This window comes from Odontesthes bonariensis, chromosome 15 (assembly GCF_027942865.1).
Source record: "Odontesthes bonariensis isolate fOdoBon6 chromosome 15, fOdoBon6.hap1, whole genome shotgun sequence".
In the NCBI taxonomy this organism is placed as follows: domain Eukaryota; kingdom Metazoa; phylum Chordata; class Actinopteri; order Atheriniformes; family Atherinopsidae; genus Odontesthes; species Odontesthes bonariensis.
In genome coordinates, this window is record NC_134520.1 from 27,606,717 (window position 1) to 27,629,371 (window position 22,655).

At 41.0% G+C, this 22,655-nt stretch overlaps 1 protein-coding gene across 2 annotated transcripts in view; it reads right to left on the reverse strand.

The window, feature by feature from the left end:
• Window positions 1–20,049, reverse strand: part of raver2 (ribonucleoprotein, PTB-binding 2) — a 102,632-nt gene extending 82,583 nt beyond the window's left edge. Inside the window, exon 1 of one of the 2 annotated variants that reach the window (XM_075485805.1) lies at window positions 19,686–20,049. In XM_075485805.1, coding sequence (XP_075341920.1) covers window positions 19,686–19,958 — 273 coding nt within the window. In that variant the 5' untranslated portion in view covers window positions 19,959–20,049. The remainder of the gene's footprint in view (window positions 1–19,685) is intronic. The other variant, XM_075485804.1, reaches the window with a different exon arrangement.
• Window positions 20,050–22,655: the final 2,606 nt, after the last annotated feature.

The following is a 22,655-nucleotide window of genomic DNA, read 5'->3' on the forward strand; positions in this document are numbered from 1 at the left end:
ATGTTTCTGATCGATCAGTTCTGCTACATACAGAGGAGGTATTTGGGAAATGGCAGCTTTAATCCTAAGGTTGAAGCAACCAAATACAAATAAAAAGGCAAAAACAAAATAATCAATCAATCATAACATTTCGGTCTGTTTTACGAGTCCTTATTATAGTCTTGTAATAATCAAAAGAAGAATAAAAGCATTCTTCCCAATCAATATTCATTTCATAGGCATAATGAGGAAGTTTGAAGCACAAGAGTCGAGAAAGCAAAACTAACTTTATTAAGAAAATAAGACTGTTCTGCCTTAAAGACTCAATTCCACTTAACAATGACTTGATAAACAAAGTATTTAGTTTTTTTTTTCTGTTTGATTTTATGCCAACACGTAGTGCTTAATAGGTTTAGACAAAAGCACTGTTAGGACTTCAGCAGAAATTCAATCTGCTCCTATGTTATTTATCCTGTTTTTCACTCATTTAATGCACCTCTGCGTTTGCTGTAAAATTTCTAAAGTTCCTGCTGCATTTCATTTTCTTCTTTCTCTGGCTAACATGCACATTTCCTTGAGAACAAGCTAAGATCTTGAATTAATAATAAATGGAAAAAATAAAAGAAGAAGAGAAAAAATACTTTGTAAAAATACAAAACTGAAGCTTCAAACACAATGTGAAATGCTGTGCAAGATCATCTAAAATCAGTAAATGTTTCAAGCTTTTTGTCTCTTACTTACAAAAGCCCACAACGGACAGATGATGCATTCAAAAAAATAAAGACACGGTTTATCTACACGACTTAATGCCTTTTCTCCGTAGGGAGCGATTTCTTCGCGCAGCCCTCTGCTTTTCTATACTTTCAGCTGAGCTGAAGGTCCATTCCTCTCAGCACAAACAAAAGATAAAAACTATTTTTAGAAACATAAACAATCCTGCCTTTTGTCTGAGCCTTACAATTTAACAGTTTAGCACGCCACACTGCTCTTTTCCCCTTTTTTTCCCCAGTTTTATCCTCCTATTGCCTTTTACATTTCTGTTGTAATGACCCATTTGTTTTCACCAAAACCAGTTACATTGTTCTACAATGTTATATTTTAGTTGAATTCAGATACAGATGTTTTGAGAAGAAATGGGGAAGTGTTTCAAATAGCCTCAGTGAAGTGACAGACATGCAAAGCCACCTACACCTGGGCAAGAAAATATAGTCAAAAGCGTATAAGCAAGACCAACCAAAGAAAGGCACAATTAGCGAGGCTATCGTCCTACAGTCAAGAAAAACAAGGTTTTAATTTTGCATCGCTTATTAAATACATGTTACAATCAGAAAACTTTTGGTTTCAGTTTGTGATGGATTATATTACCATATCAAATTCATTTTAAGTACTTATATACTTGCATAATAATATACAACCACTGGGATAAATTACTGCATTACAACATGTGGAGGACGTTCATTCAAATTTTCCTCCTAAAAAAGGCAAAACACAGATATGACACAAAACTATTTTATCTAATAGTTGAATATTCTAGCTCTGTTAATTATACCAATAGATAAAAGGCTGTAAGATGAAGTGGAAAAAAAATATGGAATCACTTTGTAATTTTTCAATTCTAAAACAAGTAGCTTCACAATTCTAAATTTGGAAATGAGTGTGCAGTTAAAAGAGAGTGCTTGCAGAGCTTAACAGTCTGTTGCACCGGGCTGATTGGCAGGAAACATGGCCCCAATATGGCCCCAACACAAAAAGCTGACAGTGGAAACAGTGGAAAGGATCATAAACTCCTTCAAAAAGGTAAGGGAACTCAGCGTTAAAAGATCTTGGGCATTTCCAGTCAGCTGTGTCTAAAATTTGGAGTAAGTGCAAAACAAAATGGGAAGGTTTTAAAAAAAAAAGGACACACACAGAACAAACAACATGTTCAAAGTGTCAGGAAAGAAAACTCAAAGCAATATGCCTAGAAAATAGAAAAACACAACAAAAGAAACTAAATAGAAATGGGTAGAAACAGGAGTCGATGTTTGTGACCAAACTGGCTGTAGAAAATGGGATTTACATCCAAGCAAAGCCCAACTTAAACCATCACTGATGCCTCACCAGAAGAAATGAAGGTTACAGTGGGCTAAACTGAAGTAGACTTGGACCGGATTATTGGATTTGAAGGTGATATTTAGTGAAGAATCACCAATCTGTATTGGGCAAGGAAATTATGGCAGAGCTTTAGTTTGGTGCACGGTGAAGTTAAATGTATAAAGATGACTGCCTGAAGTAAGACAAAATAATTCCACAATCATCGATGATATTGGGGGTTATAGAGCAATAAGTTTTCAAACGTTTCTTCAGAAGAGACAAATCGACTCAATGACATGCTCAGCAAAGAGTCTAGATCTCAACTTGACTGAAAATATATGGTATATATTGAAAAAATGTGGTCCATGAAGAGCAAGGTTGATCCGTCAGCTGCTATACCAGAAAGTGGGAACCCGACTGATGAAGATGATTGTTTTTCATGAATAAAGTCATGAGATCACAATGGCTAAAATGTCAGTGACATTCTTACAAAGACTCATCAAAAAAAATAATGAACAATATTGTGGGCTGCAAAAATGATTGACAGCTAGCTTAACACAACTCAAACTAAGAATGAACAGCTGTCTTGCAATACACTATTTTTGGCAAATCTGGGCAGACTGGGCTTTTTTTTCTTTTTCTTTTTTTTTTTTTTAAAGAGAAAGGAGCTAAGAGAGTTTCAAATGACAACTGGTGCTGCAACAATGTACAGTATGAAAAAAATTGATGATTTTAGAACATTAAAGCATTTAAACTTTATTTGGTAGCCACCAAAAATAAAATAAATCTGTAAACGAGCATTAAGTGGACTTTTTAAAAGTCAAAACGAAACTCAATTGTTTGAAACCCAATCTATAAACTGCGATTCATTAATAACCGTGACTTTAAAAGTCGAGGTCACATTGATTTGTGGTTAGATCCTTATACCACTGGATAGATAAACATAATAAGCTAAACCCGTTTCTTTATGCCTTTCTCTTCCATAATATATCCAAACATGACATTCTATTAATTCTTTGCAGTAACACTCCCTCTTCAGGCTTGAAAACTTAAAGGTAGGGTAGGAGATCCTGGATTTTGAGTCCAGCGAAGCTGCATTTTGAAAATACACAGGTAAAAAGTCCCAACCCTTTTCTTCACTTTCCCCCGAAGGCACGCCTCTAGAGTACATGAACGCGCACGAGCACGAAGGTGCACGAGCGCTGTTCTGACAGCAAGCATCGATCGCTGCCGTATTTAGTATTTAGTATTTAGTTTATGCTAACTATACGTTTAATAATGCTAGGTGCTAGCCAAGCTGGCTCTAGTTTAGCTTCCTGCCAAGCTTCTGGACGTTCACGGAGCAGGGTACGCGCACAGGGAGAAGGAGGGGGAAGGAGGGGGAAGGAGGAGCAGATTGCAGTTTGATAGACGGCATCAGAATCCAATCATTGTGAACGGTCCGTTCACAATGATTGGATACTGTTTTTCCTAGATTGTACGTTCTAGAGGCCACTAAAACTTTTCATATTTGTGTCAAAACTTTTAATTAATTGGTTGCAATGGGGGTGTGAAGAGTATTTCAAGCAATATGTAAAAAAATGTTCCAGAAAAAGATCCCCTACCCCGCCTTTAACTTAAAATTAAACAAAATGTCATTTCAAACAAGTCTGGTCAGTACCACACTTCTGGCTTCTGGCCTATTTCACTGCCGGCATGTTTGGGTGCACACTTTGGTGGAGCATTGAAGCAAACAACCCTAAAGGCTCTAGCATGGTTGCTGCGTCTGCTCGCGCGAGCGGTGTTGATGACGTCACGAGTTCGTGCCCGCCATAGGACCCTATATAGTGGCGCAAGTCGTTGCGCGCCAGTAGTTGCAATTTTCTCCGTCACAGAGGTGGCGCTGCTACGTGAAGGTTACCTCTACTCTACAACCACGAAAGTGGAGAAGAAAACAATGCCACTGTCAAGAGCAGGACTACTGTAATTAATGATACTGCTGCAGTTTTCGGATCATTTTAATTTTTTAATTCAGTTAAAAGAGGTGAAGGTTGAAGCCCCCGGCATCAACAGAGTCTCTGCCCTCTTCTTTTCCTTCACGTATCTGTCCCGTAGCTTCTTCCACACATTCTTACAGAACTCTCCCTCTTTCCCCAAAGTTCTGCCAATCTCTGTGCATCAGTTTGGGGAGTTTACGTTGCTCCCTGTGCTGTTTCACTGCAGTTTCGTACAGCTGCCTGTTCAAACACACCTCCTCACTGAGCCTGGTCTCACAACGGTCCATCCGGTTCGTTGTGCTCGGCGCCGCCAAGTTACAAAAATCGACTGGTGCACGACAACGCGCTGCGCCGTCTTTTCAAGGGAAGCGCCAGGCCTGAAACGTCATTTTGACGTCACGGTGCGACACCGCCGTGACAGACGCGGCAACCATGCTACCGCCTTTAGAGGATGAAGCTTGATAAGGAATGTCACAGAAGCCTGAACTGGCACCTGGTAACTGTGTGTAAGTTCAAGCTACATGAAATCAAAAGGACCACTCGAACGAGCTGATAATCACCTTCAGACATGTCGGCTCCATACCCGCTAAACGCTGCTGCTGCCTCCAGCTACAGTCACCCCAGAGCAAGACGTAACACACCGCCCACCTCACCAGCTTTATCCACACCATTATTTAATTTCAAATGGCTGCCTGTGACCGACACACACGGGCACGCATATTGAAGTTACTTTGTCGAATAGTATCTGCAGAAACAACATTGGTACAGATTTAGAGTGGAATAAGGTTTGGGAATCTACTGGAAGCATAGAGGATGGTTACAGGTAACCATGGGGCAGTAGTGTTGTGACGTTCGCGAACGAGCCAGTTTTTTGAACGGCTCTTTGAAAGGAACGAGCCATAAAGAGCCGGATCCCTCAAAAGAGCCATAAATCCCATCTCTATGGGGCAGGGAGGCGAGGAGCAGAGGAGCTGATGAGCACTAGTTCTAAATCTTGACAACATGTCCTGCAGCCTGATGCCTCCAAACAACTGACTGTCTCATTCAACCAACTATTTAAAAAAAGAATAGAAAATGAATTTGTACATCAGGTATGAACCTCTGTACGCTTATTTGACTAGAACTCACATTCAAGTTCAAACTCAATACAAGGATTTTGTGCGACAGTCCATTTTGTTTTTGCCTTGATAAATGAAACTGACCAGGGCCAATCGGGGTATATTTTAGCACAATGGAATTAGTTCAACAGATTTTAGTCAGATGAACTGCAGATCCATGGACTGCACACTGCGTTTTCCTACCTTCAGGCTATGACCTCCCCAGTTGGCCGGGCGGATGGCTACCCATTCTGAGTCTGGCTTCTGCACGCACAGGATGGGAGTTTCGGTAAAGTCTGTTGGGTTCCTTAGCTAGGTTACTTTTTTTTTTAAATTTAAATTTAGTTTGCATGTATGAATTGGACTAATTTGGAATTTAAAGGTGGGGTATGAGATGTTTTCTGGAGCATTTTTTATCATATTGTCTGAAAACCTCCTCACGACCCGATTTGCACCCACTAAAATAGAATGTTTGGAAAAAATGTTTTATATTTTAGTCCATTGTAGAGGGTGTAGCAAGAGGAAATGTCTGACCAATAGAAGTAATGATGAGAGTTACTTCTATTGGATTCTGACATGCCAATCAACCGTCAGCCCCCCTCACCCCTGCGCGTTCACAGACTCGTGACTCGTTCATGTGTTTTGAAGGCGTGGTTTCGAGGGGTGGGCTGAAGGGAGAGGCAAGGTTGTGCATTTTCAAAAATATAGCTTGCAGGAACCGTTTTTCCAAGATCTCATACCCCACCTTTAATGAATTGGATTTGATTGGCTCATGACTGCATTACAATCAGTTGGATTCCAATTGGTTTGAATCTTTGAAGTGCCAGCCGTACTGACATTTGTCAGCTGTACAAACATATATAATAGAAAAATTAGACTCATTATTGTGTCCATTCATTTTAACTTCATATGGTAAAATACAGGCTTCTCTACATCAAAACCAAGTTGGAACTGCTGATGGTTCTGCAGTTCTAGCAGAGTAACATGCTTCATCTTCAACTGACTGCACTACAGTTAATAGACCTTTTTTTTTTTTTTTTTCCTACAAACATACATGTCACCTTCCTGGAATACCACAAAAAACAGTGGCTAACTAAATTCAATCAATACCTCAATTTTGTCAAGTTTAAGAGAAGGAAATTACACTGAACCATCATGCACAGCATCACAACTATGAAATAAGCTCAACTGAATGGAATACAGACATGATGAATATTCTCAATTGTGTTTGCCAAAATGGCTTCAAGTTAAATTCAGCAAGCCAAAGCTGTTAGTTCAATGTGTTAATCAATATTTGGGTAAACAGGTGTATCAGGGAGCTCGTATACCAGCAGATACACACTTTTAAAAAGGACCAATTAGGACTGAGGCCAATATGTGATTAAGGAAAGGTCACTAAGGAAAGGTGTCTCTGCAATAGCCATGACATCAGACCAATTTGCAGTTGTAGTACCTGACAAAAGCTTTCAATTACAGCCACTCCACCAAAATATAGAAAAATACTTTTTTCTAGTTATTTTTCTTCTTTTAAACCGAACACATGCAGCATCAAGGCCCTCGGGGCATCATTGCAAACACATCACTGAAGCAAATATGCCTCCATTAGCACAACTGGATAGTTCTGAAAATACACAATCTTCTCACTTTCAAACAATCATCTGATATACTCAAAGAAAGAAAAACAGCACAGGTATCATTTTATATAGAATATCTACGTTATAGATACTGAGAAAAAAGTGACAAATGAATTAGTTATTTCTCCCATTCCCAGTCTTGCTACAGACAACAACCATGAGTTAATCAGCACCTTTTTCAAGTGAGATGTCAACACCTTTGACCATTCTTAAAACTAAGAGTGTATATAAAGACAGTAGAATTAAATTATTATCGTGTACCTGCACTGCACTATGCCACAGCTGACCAAACCACAGAGGGAACACGGGAGCTGCTCTGTTTGTGGGTGACTCAAGCAAAGAAAATGTAGCCAGGCAAAAGAGTGTTAATCATTCCAGGATGCTAAACTTAGTCCACATGCAAAATAAACAGATGTTGTGGATATGAGAAGTGAAAACACACCTGTGACTCATTTAACAGGAAATAAATGCACCATCTACACAATGTCCTCTACTAATATATTGGCCCAGACAGGACAAGCTGCAGTAGTTCAACATTCAGCAGTGTAAGACCTTTTATTAGTTGTCTAGTGTTGAGTTGTCGATGCAGAAACCAGAGAAGGAATGAAACGTTTACTGTTGGCAAGTACCCCAAGTATCATGGTGTGGGCGAATATTATTGCTGATGTTCACACAATGACTTTCAAATTATCTAAATAAATGCACTTGATACACAGAGTCAGTTGTTCAACCTTTAATTGATCACATCAAGTGGTGTGAAGTGTACCAGCACCTGATGGGTTGGATCTGGTGGGAGTGTTGCAGTGAAAATATCTTCAGATCCAGACTCAAAACCCATTCAGAAATCTGTTGGATTTGCCAAGCAGGCATGTACAACAGTGTCCAATTCCTCCGCGTATTTATTGGTGAGAACTTTCCAGAGTTTCTGTTGCATGTTCAGCCTTTCCCACAGAACTAGATCAGATGGTATTTTCCCAAATTATCCTCATTCCAATTCCCAAAAGGGGGCGCACTTGCTGCTACGATCTGTGACTTTGAATCTTTGAGTGTTCTCAGTTTTGTTTATTGACCAATACCAGACAGAGCTGTTGACCCAATACAATTAGTTTCCAGCTTCAATCTGACATCGCCTCCACTGTAATCATCGTTCAGTGGGGACAGTGCATTGGAACTCCTGAATACAGTAACAACACTCAGCTTTCCCAGTTAGCCACACCCATGGCACAGATTGGCTTGTAGTTAATTTTGCTGCATCATTTCTGGATTAGTGCCAGTCAAGTTTACTTTACTTACTAGATAGATTTGAAGGTCTGGACCCAGGCAACTTGTCCTGAATAATAGATGGAATGTAATTTTAGGTCCATGAGAGTAAGTTCTCTGGGCATTAAATAAAGTTGTGATTTTTGGAATGGCAGTTTGGGTAACTGGTCAAACTGGGTAGCTTTCCTGAAGCTGTGACCTGCTTCTGTGTCTGTAGAAAAGAAAATGAATCCTGAGTAGAACTTCTGGAAATGTAACTAACCCCTTTAAATGTCCCAACAGACAGAGTCGGAGAGAGAATTACCCCGTGTGGATTAGTTAAGTGTTACAAGTGTAATAATACTGTGATATCTGTGATGTGTGACTCATCCCCATGTCGCCTTTTTACAGACAACTTCAATTTCCTGCAATTTTCCCTGCAAAGTGTCTCAATTGGTGCCGTTTTGACCCCTTCATTTTTTTATTTATTTTTTCTACATCTGTCAGTTTAGGCATGTGCAATTCCCGCTGCACTCTGTCAGTCACTCTAGAGACAATCACATTCTGTATAGGGAGAGCGCAAAAAGTAATGGAGGAAAGTGAGGTGAGAAAGACACGGTGGAGGAATTTTACCCCTGAGACAAAAGATGAAAGATGGGATAGAAAAATGTGTTTACTGTGACACCTGTTCATTCACTGCACAAACACACACTGTCATAAATGCAACGGCTTAACACTACAAACGGGACCACTAGGGAAAAGTAGCAGTCGGCTATCACTTCAGCTCGGTGTGTTTGTGTGAGAAAAAGATGAAGGGATTATGGGGCAAACACACTCTGCATGGCCTCTATACCGGCAGCAACTGCGTCCTTGACCTACTGATGGAGTGATATGTGCTGCAAAGAGAGAGAAAGGAAGGGATGGAGCCCAGCTCTGGTAGCAGGCAGAAAGGTGCTCATTTCAGTAATGCCACAGCATATAGTGAGAATTTTAGCATTACACTGAGTGAATCACCAGCATCAACAAGGCAAGAGTTAATCATAAATAAGACTTTGATCGCCCCGTCTATTTATTAACAGCTTAATCCCTGTGAATAATTCAAATCAAGAAATCAGATTTTAAATGTTGTCACTTAGACTTTCTTTTTATTGAGACATCTAAAGCGTGTTTTCCAGATTTGGTAAGAGCCAACCATGGCGTCTGCCTGTGTGACAGGTGGCTCAAACCATGCACAGCACGGCCACATCGCTGGCCCATCAAACGGTTGCCAGGAGAGCTTTGTGGAAAATGTGCACACTCACATTGCGAGCATAGAAGCATAAATACAAGCGTCCCTTCTTTAAGGCTTTCTTTCTCTCCAAAACACTTTCTCTGCGTCTTCACACCCTATTCTTCATGCAACACCCTCACTCGGCACAGGTACTGGTAGAATTTCTTGATTTAACAAGTTTGTTTTGAGTCCCCTTCTCTTCTGTTCTCCTAATCATTTCCCTTTTTATTATGTTTAACATTTTATGGCTCTTTAAATGACTTAAAATCCATTTCTTTTCCACTTCACTTGATTCCCTCTTTCTTTCTCTTTTTTCACTGCTGGAAAAAAACACTTAAGAGCCAAGTAATTGTTACCTTTCAGGACACGCCAAATCAAATCCCTCACATACATCTCCCTTTTCTCTCCCTGTGTCTAAATATAAACAAATTACACGAAAGTTCCTTCGCTCTTCAACTTTTCCTTTTTTTAAAATTGGCTTTGTATCAACTGGACTTAACTTTAATTTACTGAATTTGACTGGATTGGATTATGATTGAATTTCACTTACTTTGAACGTAATTGGTTTGAATTAGACTGTATCTTTGAAGTGCTTTGAGATGACATTTGTTGTGATTAACTGAATTGAATTTAAGTCTCCAAGATGAATCTTTGTTTTTTCCCTTCTCTCCTCAGATGTTTTGCTCACTTCCAGTTGAGTAAACACAGATGATGCAGTAAAGCAGCACAGCAGGAGCAGAGATGCTAATCCATAATCATCCTCAGCAGCCACATGGTCCAAGAGATGCACTATGACTGGCTGCCAAGCCCCAAAAGTCGCTTGAGCACTTGTTGACACTTTTTTGCAAAATATACCACAATGCATTGTGTGCAAATAGCTACAGACAGGGTACTTTCACAGGTAAACAAATTGAAGGTAAAAAAAAAAATAATCATAACCACGATAATGCCTGTTGGTGTACAAGATTTGAAGCTGGGTGATATTCTAGTGTTCAATTTTGTGCAAGTCTTGGTTACATCGTTTTTAGAGCAAATGTGAAAAGTTTTGGTCTGATCTATTGCGCCTAAATACGTAGCCTATCATCATTGTGGAACAGTGTAAATATAGACAAGATTATTCAGAATGTATCCTTCCCCATGGCCAACCACAGCAACACATTCAACAAGACTTTTAACCAGAAGCTTTGATTACTAAATGAAACTGTTATTCTGTTGTCCAATTCCTGAGTCATTTAAAGCAATACAATGTAACTTCTCAAAAAGCCCACTATGGAGCTCCCTCTACAGGCTTGGAGGTAATGTACGGTTACACTGTCGTAAATACAACACCCTTTCGCTTTCACGTTTGTTGACGAACCGGCGAGGAGTCAGAAGGTGCAAGCTATGTCGACCGAGAAGGTAAGAGTAATCAAATGTACCTGGGAGCGTGAGAGGGGTCTATTTGTTTTTGCGGTAGGTGTGCCAGAAAGCAAGTCGAAGTACTTCCCCTCAGCTCCCGGGCCGGTCCAGCAAAGTTACATAGCGCAGTTTTTCCAACTCGGACCCCCGAAGGGCATAGGAGACAGGCCAATCGTAATATTAAAACTCATTCTAGCCGCACAATTTTTTTCGAGCTGTTATTTTAAGGTAGAAATGTTACATAGTATTGCTTTAAGTCTACCGTTACTTTCTTAGATATCGTCAATAAAAGTACTGACTGGTACATGAACTGATAAACACTAACAGAACTCATGTGCTGACCCCTGAATGAATATAAGTCAATGGAGGAGAAGCTCGTTGCTTTGTATTTACAACAGTTTAGAGTATCAAGCGTCTATAAGAAATAAGCCTTTATTTCAAATTCTCACTGTTATCAGTATGACTTATCAGTTTTTTTTTTTTAGTTTTTTTTTTTAAATTTACCAGCACCTAAAACCCAAATCTGGAGCAGTGCACATAAACACTTGCACCTCATTGTCACACGAGTCTGTGTTCCTGTGCCAGTCAACCACATATCCATTAATTCCAATGTGGACCTCCGTAATCAGAACAAGTGTCATTTTTTTCGGCTTCCAGTGTGTCCCAGAAAGTTGAAGAAATAAAATGAAGAGAAGGCCAACAAACTATTAACTTGACAAGCTGTGATAACACATTTTCACACTTCCTGCACCAAAAATTCAAATCCTTTTTGAGGAGGCGTGCATAATTCAAGTGGATAGACACATTCCTGTTATTAGCACTTTTATTAATAAAAATTTGCATCTGTACCATATGCAACAGCTTAACCAAGTGATATAAAGTGGTTTAAAGTTAAGAAATCAAACAGCACCTTTGACAAATCCTCAATCCAGTACAACATGTTTAAAACAGCAGTTACTTAACTGAATTAACTGGATAAAAGTGGTCAAATTAAATGTTTTTCGAATAGGTGCCTTAGCACCAACGCCTCTAATCATCAGGCTCAACATTTTTATCCGACTCAAGTAAGAGGATTCAATTTTTTTCTTTTTTTAACACGAATGAAGGAATAAATAAATCACTTCTTCTGTTGCTTTGATCTGTCCATTCCTTCATTTCATGTTTTCCTTCTTTGAAAAGCTAGTTGATTTGTTCTCAGAGAGGAAAGAACCAGTGGGCTGAGGGGAGCAGGTGGCTTGCCCTGAGACAGGACAGATTCTGCTGTCAGCCAGTGTGACCCCACTTCCCTCCCTCCTGTCCACACCCTCCCGTCTTTGCTTGGCACTGGCCCTGAAGCGACGGGGGCTCAGATTGAAGGTTATTTTTCCAACTGAGCCAACAGTCATTTCCCCTCAACATATCATGGTCCTGGAGTCATTGGGTAAAAAAAAAATATAAACACATTTTATATATTCCTGTTTCAGCTGGCTTACAATCTCTGATTTATGTGATTTTTAAACACAAGACAATGTAGATGCTTGTACAGAGTGAGCTTCATTTATCACTGGTAGCCTTTGGCTAGTCTTAGAAGAGAATTCCACTTATACTTATTATTTTGGTCGAGTGTTGTACACAGATGAAATCTTTACAGCCTTTGCCACAGACAGGCTCTAAATTCATGCCAGTAAGCTACACTATAGGCACATTTCTGATATTCTGATATAGCCTAGCAGAGAAATGTGCAGACAGGCACAAAGCTCATGAAAAAAGAAGCTAAATGGTCTCTTGTAGCCACTGTACTTTACACCAAAGTGCCAGTAAAAGCACTCTGAATATCAACAGGTCAGATGTGGGAATGTGAATGTCTTCTATACTTGCTGTGTGCACCTTTTGCTCCATTGCCGACTTTAAACTATCTGAAGCTGCTTCACATAACAGGATTCATCATCTAAAAGTTTTCCAGTCGGGAAAAAAAAAAAAAAAAAAAAAAAAAAAAAAAAACTTGGAAACGGGGTCTAAATATTAATTTATTTTATATTTAGCTGTTCAGCGTAGTGAATAAGTACACAAGAAGGAAAGCAGCAGTGATTATAGCAAGCATTACTAACACGTCACACATTACCTATTCTCAATTGTCAAGACCAACTGATAACGACAACTCAAGGGAGACTAACTTTGTATGACATTGCTAAAAAACATGAAGCCCACGTGGCTATGTTTGGTTCTTCTTCATCTACACAGTCTCCAGGTCTAACTAACCATATAATGTAGCTTAAAACCCACCTCTGAACTGCCGAGCTACGCCTTGCACATGCCAACGATGCAAAGACACCTAACTGACATCACCAGCAGTTCTTTTTGGCCGTTCAGTGTGCAAGGACTCCAAGAGAGCTTGAGAAGGATTTAGCAGATTCTGGAGAATTACTGCACAGTAAATAAAGTCTTTATCCATACTGCAATAACTAAAAGGTATGCTTGGCTACAGAGAGAATCAGAATTTCATGAAAACAATTCCTCTCCCACTCGTAAACATGGAGGTGATTCGACCACACTTTGCATTTGTGTTGCAGCAAATGGCAGAGGGAACGTTTCAGTCAGAGGGGGAAGAATGACTTAAATAACAGCAAATGACAAAGAAACATCAAACTAAGGATTGAAAGAGGATGGCTTCTACATTCTAAATTCCTAAAAAAAAAAAAAATAAATAATAAACAATAAAAGTCCCAAACTGAGGGTTTTAATGTGGCCCTCACAATTCTCCAATCAAAACCAATCAAAGTTCTCTAAGAACTACAAGCCTTTCACCAGAAAAATCCCATAACCCTGAGAGTTGGGGTTCATTGAATTTTTTGTCATTCTGAAAAAGTAAAAAAAAAAAAAATTAAATCTTAAGAAGTAGTCTTACATAAAATAATTTAGAAATATGGCATCTTTAGCTTTGTACCTTTGTACCTTGGAGTGTCTAAACCTTTCATGCCACTATAGCTAGCACTGAAACAATGTCAGAAATGAAAAGATTTTGATAACCAACTTATCCATCTGTTTCTGTTTGTATTTATTGCCAGTTTGCACACACTCAAGACATGACCAGTTAGAAAAAAATGACCAGGAACAATAAATAATGGCTGCCCTGCATCAACACCAGAAAAAAAAATCCTCTTTGTTCAAATCCAAACATCAAGTTTTAGTAATATGAACTACAAAGCTGTACAATTATATTCTATGGATCATTTTGTCAGTTGGATCCCATTAATCAAGGTGTTCTGGGTAAGAAGTTTTCTTTTCATATTTCATGTACACTGGTGACACTTATGTCCCTTATCCTGACAGAATGACAGATCCCATTGTTACCAGTGAGCAGACCAAAACTCTTGAAAGTGATTTATTATAACCACTGAATTGGAAGGATGGATGGTGCATGCTGTTAATTCTGGCTTGTAGAAGAAAGTCTAATTAATCAGACTGAGCATTGTGCACATTTCACACTTTGTTGTCACTGGCTGCATGCCCCTTTTGGTTTCTCTTCTTCGATATCAGAAGTGAAAAGCTGCATGGCGTACACTTGTCATTCTGACCTGGCTGTAAACACAAAACAGGTTTGCACCCGCAGAGCAGCCACTGACTGTTGACTCGAAGGGATTAGGCTGAGCGCTTCTGCTTCCGACACAACCTGAACATCTGACACTTATGTCCGGTGTCAGTTACATTACATAATCGCAGGGGTCTGATCGATGTGGACCTCCATTACACAGGAAGGTCAAACGTGCGAGTCAGACACACATCCCTATGATCTCTGAAATGTTAGGTCCTGTTCTTAATTCATGTATTAAAAGCATCACTCAGGTACAATCGGGGCTGCTGCTGTGTAAATGTCACGGGTCCAGAAGAGTAATAACAGGAGCAGGATCTAGCAGTGTCCACCAGCCCTCCACCTGCTCCATGACCAACACATTAACACACAGTGATGGCAGCAGTTGTGAACAGCAGGCGAGCATTTCTTTCACAATCCAAACACAGTTTAAGCAAAGCAGAGAGAGAGAGAGAGAGAGAGAGAGAGAGAGAGAGAGAGAGAGAGAGAGAGAGAGAGAGAGGATGAACATTAAGACAAATTAGGCTTTTGAAAGTTAATGAAGGAGAACTGTGGAGGTTCAACCAAGACGGCCACCTTGTCTCAATACTCTACACACACACACACACACACACACACACACACACACACACACACACACTCATTAGTTTCTTTTAGCCTTTTATCCAATTAGTCTACTCTCCATTCCTCCTGTACTTATCCGGTCAATGCTTTTCTTCCGAGGTTACTTCCAAACCTTTTATCCACTCAGCACAACTCCCATCTCGTCCATTTAGCCCATAAGTGTGGACTCTTAGTGGAATTTATGAAACATACATAGGCTTCTTTGTTATCAGTTTACAAAACGCTGCTGATAGAGTTTGATATCAATTTTAACCAAATCAGCCGGTGAAAATCACTAACAACACTCCGTTTTCCTTTCTCAGCCACAAACTAACTCGGCGGCAGAAGTCATCGTCTACCTCCAGCCAAGTTAATCATGTAACCCATATGAAGTCACCTTCATTTTGAGCCATACTGAAATAAATCAATTCATTTTGCAGTAACATTGGTTTATCCTGGCTGGACAAACAGTCAAACAGTGTATTTTTCAATAAATGTGACACAAACTTCTGCAAAACTTCCCGTAGACTAATGCCACCATAAACAACTCAAATCAAAGGGATGGGAGTCCACAAAGCCCCCTAGGTGAAGAAGGTGATGAGAACCACCCACTGCCAGGAGTGGCAGATTTGATGAACATCTGCTCCTGACACACACCGCAGCATGTTGATGAAGAAGGAAAAGAAGGTAGAAAGAAAATGACTGCACACACACTCTCCTGGTACTGACACAGAACAGATAAACACTTGCACAAACATCTTTTATAGGATCTGCACATATAAAGAAACTAATCCAAAAATGTGCCCCAAGACCATGGAAACAAAACCAATGAAGACACACAATAAACACACAAACACTACTCGTCTTTATCTACTGTCCTCTGCAGTAGCAAAATATTTTCATCCCTTTCTTATTCAAATGGGGTCCTGATTGAATATAAAAAATGTAGACAATCTATACGGACAAACTGTAGCTAATATGAGAGTAAAGGTTTCATCTAAGCATTTATAGAGTGAAACATTCTGTTCATGACTTCCACATATTGACGTCAATGGCCAAGAAGCATTTGGGACGGAATTATGGAAACAAAATTGAAATGAATAGCAGATACGACTCTTCAGCCTACATGAAGAAAGAGAAACAACTTTGTACACATCTGTGGACCACACAGAAACCCCAGAATAGTCTCTCTTTCACATCACTCCAACACGAACAAATCCTTTGTTTAACAACATATCTGTCTCCTATTTTTCTGCAAGGAGCAATGTGCAACACATTGAGGTTTCTCCAAGTTTAAATATCCAAAATAGTCATGAGAAAATGATATCTACTGTAAATACCATAGTGGTAAAATGAAAGTTAGCCATTGTCTGGTTCATGTGATCACCAAGCTGGTGCTTTTACCTCAGCATAAATCATGGGAGAAAAAAGCGTTTGTTACCCTGCTGTACAAGATGGAATAATCAAGTTATTCGTTGTAAACCTGTGCTTCCAAGAATTCAGAGCTAGCAGTTTATGGAAACCATTTTCCAAGAGTGCAGCTATGTGAGATCATCTGGCTTCTGAAGCTGGAAATCTGTCCTGGAAACCTGCTCGTGTATTCACAGTCAAGGCAGCTGAGATAATTTCAAGAGATTTTCCTTAATAGTACTTTTCCTGTTTTTGGTACTTCTTCTCTTGCTTCTTGTTCATATTTTGACATCTGTACCACTCGGAGTGTTCTTGGACTGCTGTAATCACAGAAGATTCTACTGTGAGCTTCAGACTGTCTCGTGTTTTGATCACAACAAGCTAAACGTACCCACTATTTTTGTGACTAATTTTTCATGAAAATGTTAGAAAACATCTACCATCTAACATGAAACTGAAACAAAACCTGAGGGATGCATTTAAGGTTTAATCAGGCTGCCAACCAACCACACAGTACAGCATCTGCCTCCTCAGCCAACACACGCAGATCTCAAGATCAGATCTCAGGATTTTTGACGACATGCCTGCCAATCCCAGATGCCTGGCCTATCGCATTTACCTCGTTTCCAACAGCATGTTAACAAACATAACAGGAAAAAAAGAACCCGAAAACACTCCTTTCCCCATTTCTCCAGCCATCTTACTCACAGTCTTTTCAGTTTAATCTCGGTGACTTGACAGACTGCATCTTATTGCTACATTAGCATTGCCCTCCCAGAGGTACAGGACTTTAAACCAGCACTAACTGATTTTTTTTGCGAGAGCAACTTGTTAGATTTTGTATATGTGCAGTAAGTTACAGAGCAATATTTTATTTTATCCGGATCCTTCACGTTGACCGTTATGCAAATTAAAGACAAACTATCCTTTTTTTTTTTTTTCAGCTCCAATCTGAAGGGCAGTGAAAATATCTGGATGTTTAGTTGCTAAATACTTCACAATAATGACTTTGTCTGCTGTTTGGTGCTCAGCAGGAAGTGTAGAGTGAATTTATTTTTTTTATTTTTTAATCCTTTAATCAACGCAGCCAGAAAAAACAACAACAACAAAAAAAAAACAATACTGTAAAAATGTGGGCTGGAATGAATCCCAATCAACTGAAACTCACTATAGAGCTCTGTACAGCTGAGACAAACTGGACATTTGGGTGAAAACTCTTTTTGAGCTCACTGCTACGAGCAACACCTTTCACACTGTTCACAGTCCTTTTAATGAATCATTCTGAAAATATCCTGGTCACTTAACAGCGTCTCACATTTTCATCGCTCAACAGATTCCCTCGTTCTTTTTTCCTCTTCATCCTTCCCTTGCCCAACACTTCCATCCTCCCAGTGCTCTTCCTTCTTCTTTCCCTTCCCCCACCTCTTCCTCCACCTCACCCTGAGATGAAAACTGTCAACAGGACCATATATCTGACAGAGCGCACCGTGCACTCGCATGCATCCAGTCTGCGGTGGAGTGCTCACTAATGGGGCAGCGGGTATGAGTGTAATGGGAGATGGAGTCTGTAGGGTGTTGCTGAGTCCATCAAACAGCTTACACAGGACTGGGACACGGAATTTCCTTTGCCACAAAACTAAAACCATAAGGTTCCAAGCCTCTTGCATCACCAGAATAAAACCAGCAGATATTGATATCAAAATGAATCGTCCAACATAAGACTATGGGGAATCTTAATCCCCAACGCAGCACGCCAATGCTGTGTCTATACTGGACCCTCGTTATGTGATGTGAATGTTTTTCTTAAGATTATTTCTGTTTGACAGTCGTACAGATCGCTATGAAAGCTCCAGGCATGAGATCCAGAGCCTGAGCCCGAGTTAGTTGAACTGAACCGCAACCAGCAGAAACTCTCAGAGAGTAACGTCAAAGAGTCCGAAACCACTCCTTTGAATCCTTTGTGCAGCTCTATGGTGCTCTGGTCAGTCAGCCTCATTTAACATGTCACACTCAGTCTGACACATGGAAAATGTGGAAAATACAGAGAGAAGCCCAACCTCTGTGGCTTCACCTGATCCAAGTAACTTTTCCCTCTCTCCTCCCTCCCTTTGTCATTTCTCACACACAACATGCAGTCACGCTCTTTCACACACCCTCTCTCCTCACACGCAAACACTTCGGCAGAGTGCTGGCTCTCCTCGGCAGCGAGCCTCTATAGGAATGTTCGGCGCTACAAGCCTGAAGGAATACACCACCAGCGCAGGCTTGACACCCTGCCTCCTCAAGGCATGCTGACACAAGTGATGACTGACGCTCGGTGGGAGGAATAAAAAAAGGTCATGAAGTTATAAACAGTGAAGTCACCCCCCGTGGTCTTTGGACAAGAAGCATCCAAAGTCCCTGCATGTGCAATAAACATTAAAGAGAAAGGGATTTGTCTGGCCTCCGTCGAAGGAATCGGATTTGAGCGAATGGTTTCCAACGTGCAAAGGCAGAAATCGGGGATTCCACCTGTCGTGTCGGCCGTGGCCACAGCAGCTCATAGCAGTAAATTTAACACAAGATCATACAGAGCTGTGTAACACGTCAAGCTTAGCAAATCTGCAGATTACACCGTTGATTGCGGTTGTGCATGCTGTACATGAAATAGTTTGAGACAAAATAAATTAAATAAAATAGGAAAACTGGCATTTATCTCTGATGTCCACCCGGGTGCATGCATTTGTTTGCCTCCCCTATATCAGTGGCACAAGAATGCACTTCATCTGAGATAGCTGCCTACTTCTTTTGTAACGAGAGCAACACATTTGCCCACGGAGTACTTTTCCAAAAGCTCATTTGGAACAACAAACATTTGCAGACACTCGCTAGACGTTTATAATGGAATTCATGGACACTATTTTACTGTGATTGTCAGACACCATCCACGTCCAAAATATTTCATACTCGGATGCGTAGTTGAGTAAAAAAAAATAATACATTTCCCTGTGGACTCCGATGGCAACAATTACAAATTTAAGACAAACAAGCCACTCAAAGTCTAAAACTGCCAGTTGAAGAATGAATAAAGCTTATATTATGAATAGAAGTGAGCGATCCCTTATCAGATCAGTGAGAATAAACAGCCAGCTGTGTACAGGAGGGTGTACATTCACCAGGCCGGTGTGCTTAATTGTGCTTAAGTTATTTAAAAAGTTCATACCATGGGGGAATGATTTCGTGCATGAGGTAAAGTGGTTACCATCATCACTGGGGCTCATTAGACACAGACTCCCTTACAGCCTAATAGATTCATACACATTAAACAGAGTGAAAAGTGCGACAGTCGGTGCAAACTAAACAACGTCTAGGTGTGAGTTAATAAATAAATAAACAACTAAAAACAAACTGCACTTTGCTACTTTTACTTCAGTTTCTCCGGCGCAAACTGTCAAGTACCTGGTTAGTGGTGTCGGGTGGCAGGTTCTTAATGAGGATTTTCCTCCTGTTGCTCAGCTCCTGGCGAGTTTTGGCCAGCCTCTTCTCGATCTCCTCCGGCTCCAAGTCCGGCAGGTCGCGGAGGCTAATCCCCGACTCGGAGGGCTGCGTTGCCGCCGCCTCGTCATCCTCCGGCTGTCGGCTCTCGGGGCTGTCCATCACCGGGGAAAGTGCGCTATCCCGGGCAAGAGAGGAGTGAACGCTCGGCGGCTGGATGGACGAGGCAGCCGCCATCTTGGGTAGATGAAGGTAAAGTGTGAGGAGAGCGAGAGAGTGACAGAAAGATACAGGGAGAAGAAGAGCGCGCGTGTGCGCGCGCACGCAGGTGGGAGGTGTGTGCGAGTGCGTGTGTTGTTTAAGAAAGAAAAAAAACACTTCGACTACAGCGAATAATGCCATAAAATACATCTAAATAACGCAGTTTTGTGCGTTCTCGAGATGACATTCACAACAATGCGATTTTAGACCAACTGCCTTTTTACTTTGTAAAGGGAGTCCAATAATGTATTTTACCGTGTAAAATGTTTTATTAATTGATGTTTTTTTATTCCATTCTTAACTGCAGGATATGAAACTGCTCCAGGAAAACAGAATGATTGCACCACGATTATTTTATTCCATTATACATGTTATTTTAGAATTGCAGTAGGCTAAGAAGCAGTTATCAGAGGGATGAAACTAATTCCCCCCCACATGGTGTCCTGCATGCTGCACCTCGGACTCCTGGCGACCCCAACTGTCTGCTCAGCGTACGAGCCAGTTGAGTATGGGTGTGGGTTTCTGTTTGGATTTTGTGATTTGAGATTTCGTGCTTTCTGTGTTGGCTTGGTTTAAGTCATGTTTCATGTCCTATATTCTTGTTTGATGTCCTCGGTTTGTTCCCGTGTGTTCTGCTCAGCCTGTATCCTACACCTGGATTCAGATTACCACCACCTGCCCCTTTACTCATTAGCTGCACCGGTATAAATACCCCCTGGTTTCCTTGTTGTTGCCAGATCCTCGTTGGAGAGTCAGTTCCTTCCGTCTGCGCCTTGTGTTGGATTGAAATAGTCTTCGTTTCAATCACCTGCCTTCCTCCCGCCTCCTGTTTAGCCTTGCGTCTTCTTCCTCCTCCTAATGTACTCTAATCTTTTGGTAAGAAGAGGTCTCCTGAATAATTTTTTGGGTAAATAAATAAATGCTTAATCAACCACGTGTTGAAAGAGAAATGTTTTGCATTCAGCACATTTCCCCTAGCAATGAAATAGTGAATATAGCCTATGCACAACCTTGTGTATGTGAATACAAATAGAAGCTTGGTCCTGTTTTTTTTTGTTTTGTTTTTAACCTGCAGTATAAACATTTCTTCTTTTGGTCAAAGAAGAAAAAAGAAACATTCACCTCAGAATATCTCTAAACCACCACAGCTTTCCTGTTCTCTGTGTGCATAATGTGACCATGAATGGCTGTATCCTTTGCCTCCTTTCTCCCCAAGTCATCCAGTGAATGCCAACCTAGCAGCCATCGAGCCTGCCTGCCCGCCGTGGGTGGAAATCTGCTCCTGGCAAACACAAGGGGAGCAGAGCTCCCTGCCGAGTCTTCACAATGGCTATGTAGCTTCCGCAGGCAGCATTAAGGCTCAGTCTCTCACAGACGCAAACACTGTATACCCGCAATCACAGGCTGCATCGACACTCATGTAGACGCACAAAAAATGTAAAAAAGCACCAACCCACATATGAAATATTTAGAGCACAATTGTGCCGAGGCCTGCAAGAGACGGTGAAACCATCCTCGATGTTCTCCCTCTCTTGCCATCTGTGTGGAGTGTTTCTTGGCAGTTCGAAGTCCAGACAATCACAGTTGTCAGTGGGTGAAAATGATCTCACGTTGCCAAGTGGTTGAAGCCGTGGAACAGAAACTCAGTGACTGTGTGTGGACTCTTCAAACGCTTCAGTCGGGGTTACACTCAGTCCACTCCAGATTGAAGGGCAATATTGGGGGATGAATAGCACATTTACCGTTTTGCACTCAATAGAAGTAAAGGTAAATATAATAAATCTTTGTATTGTCTTCCCGCATATTAAAAAAAACGACAAAGGCCTCTGGTTCACAGTGAAACCTACATGGACCTGGTGCTGCAAATCCAAGTCACAGTCACTCTGTCTTCAAGGAAGTTAAATGATGGTGAACCTTCCAAGCCGCTCATCTGATATAAGACAGATACTGTCCAGCGAACGTTTCAAGCAGCTGAAACAAAGACATTTTTAAGCTGAATAAACTCGGGTTTTGGGTTAACTGCTGCTCATACTGGTGCCTTCAGACAGATTGGGGGACGTGAATCACTGAGCAGCGGTTCTCTGAAAAGACGGCAAGGACTGTCACTCACACAAGCTGATTTCAGAGACGCATGAATCACTCCACTCAGTGCTAAACAACGTTTCCATAAGAGAACAATTAATTTCTTCTCTCGGTCCCACGGTACACACGCATGCCCGCACAGTGTTACACTTACACACACACACACAAACATGTTAACTCATGTCGGTCTGAAGCCGCCCCGTGTGGTTACGCAAACTGCACTTCCAAAGCTTTTTACCTGTGTGCAAGTCAAACCCACAATAATGGATCATGCTTCACAAACCAAAGGGGAAGAGAGATGTTAGTCGATTTCGGTCTAAAACGGAAGAGCCCTGCCGGTGCTTCAGAGAGTCAGCCAGTGATTCACAGCATTTTGGAGTGGGTGGTAGAGAGGAGAAGAAGAAAGCGGGAAAACGTTCACCGCTGCTCGCTGGGACTGAGAGTGTGAGGGCGTGGGTGGGCTGAGTGGCTGAACAGGCAAAGCGGGCACCTGGGATGAGCTCAGTAGGCGTCAGGATGGGAGAAGGAGAGGAGGAGGCATCAGGAGGGCGGGTTAACCATAAATGGTGAAGTGGCTCACTGTGTGGGGGA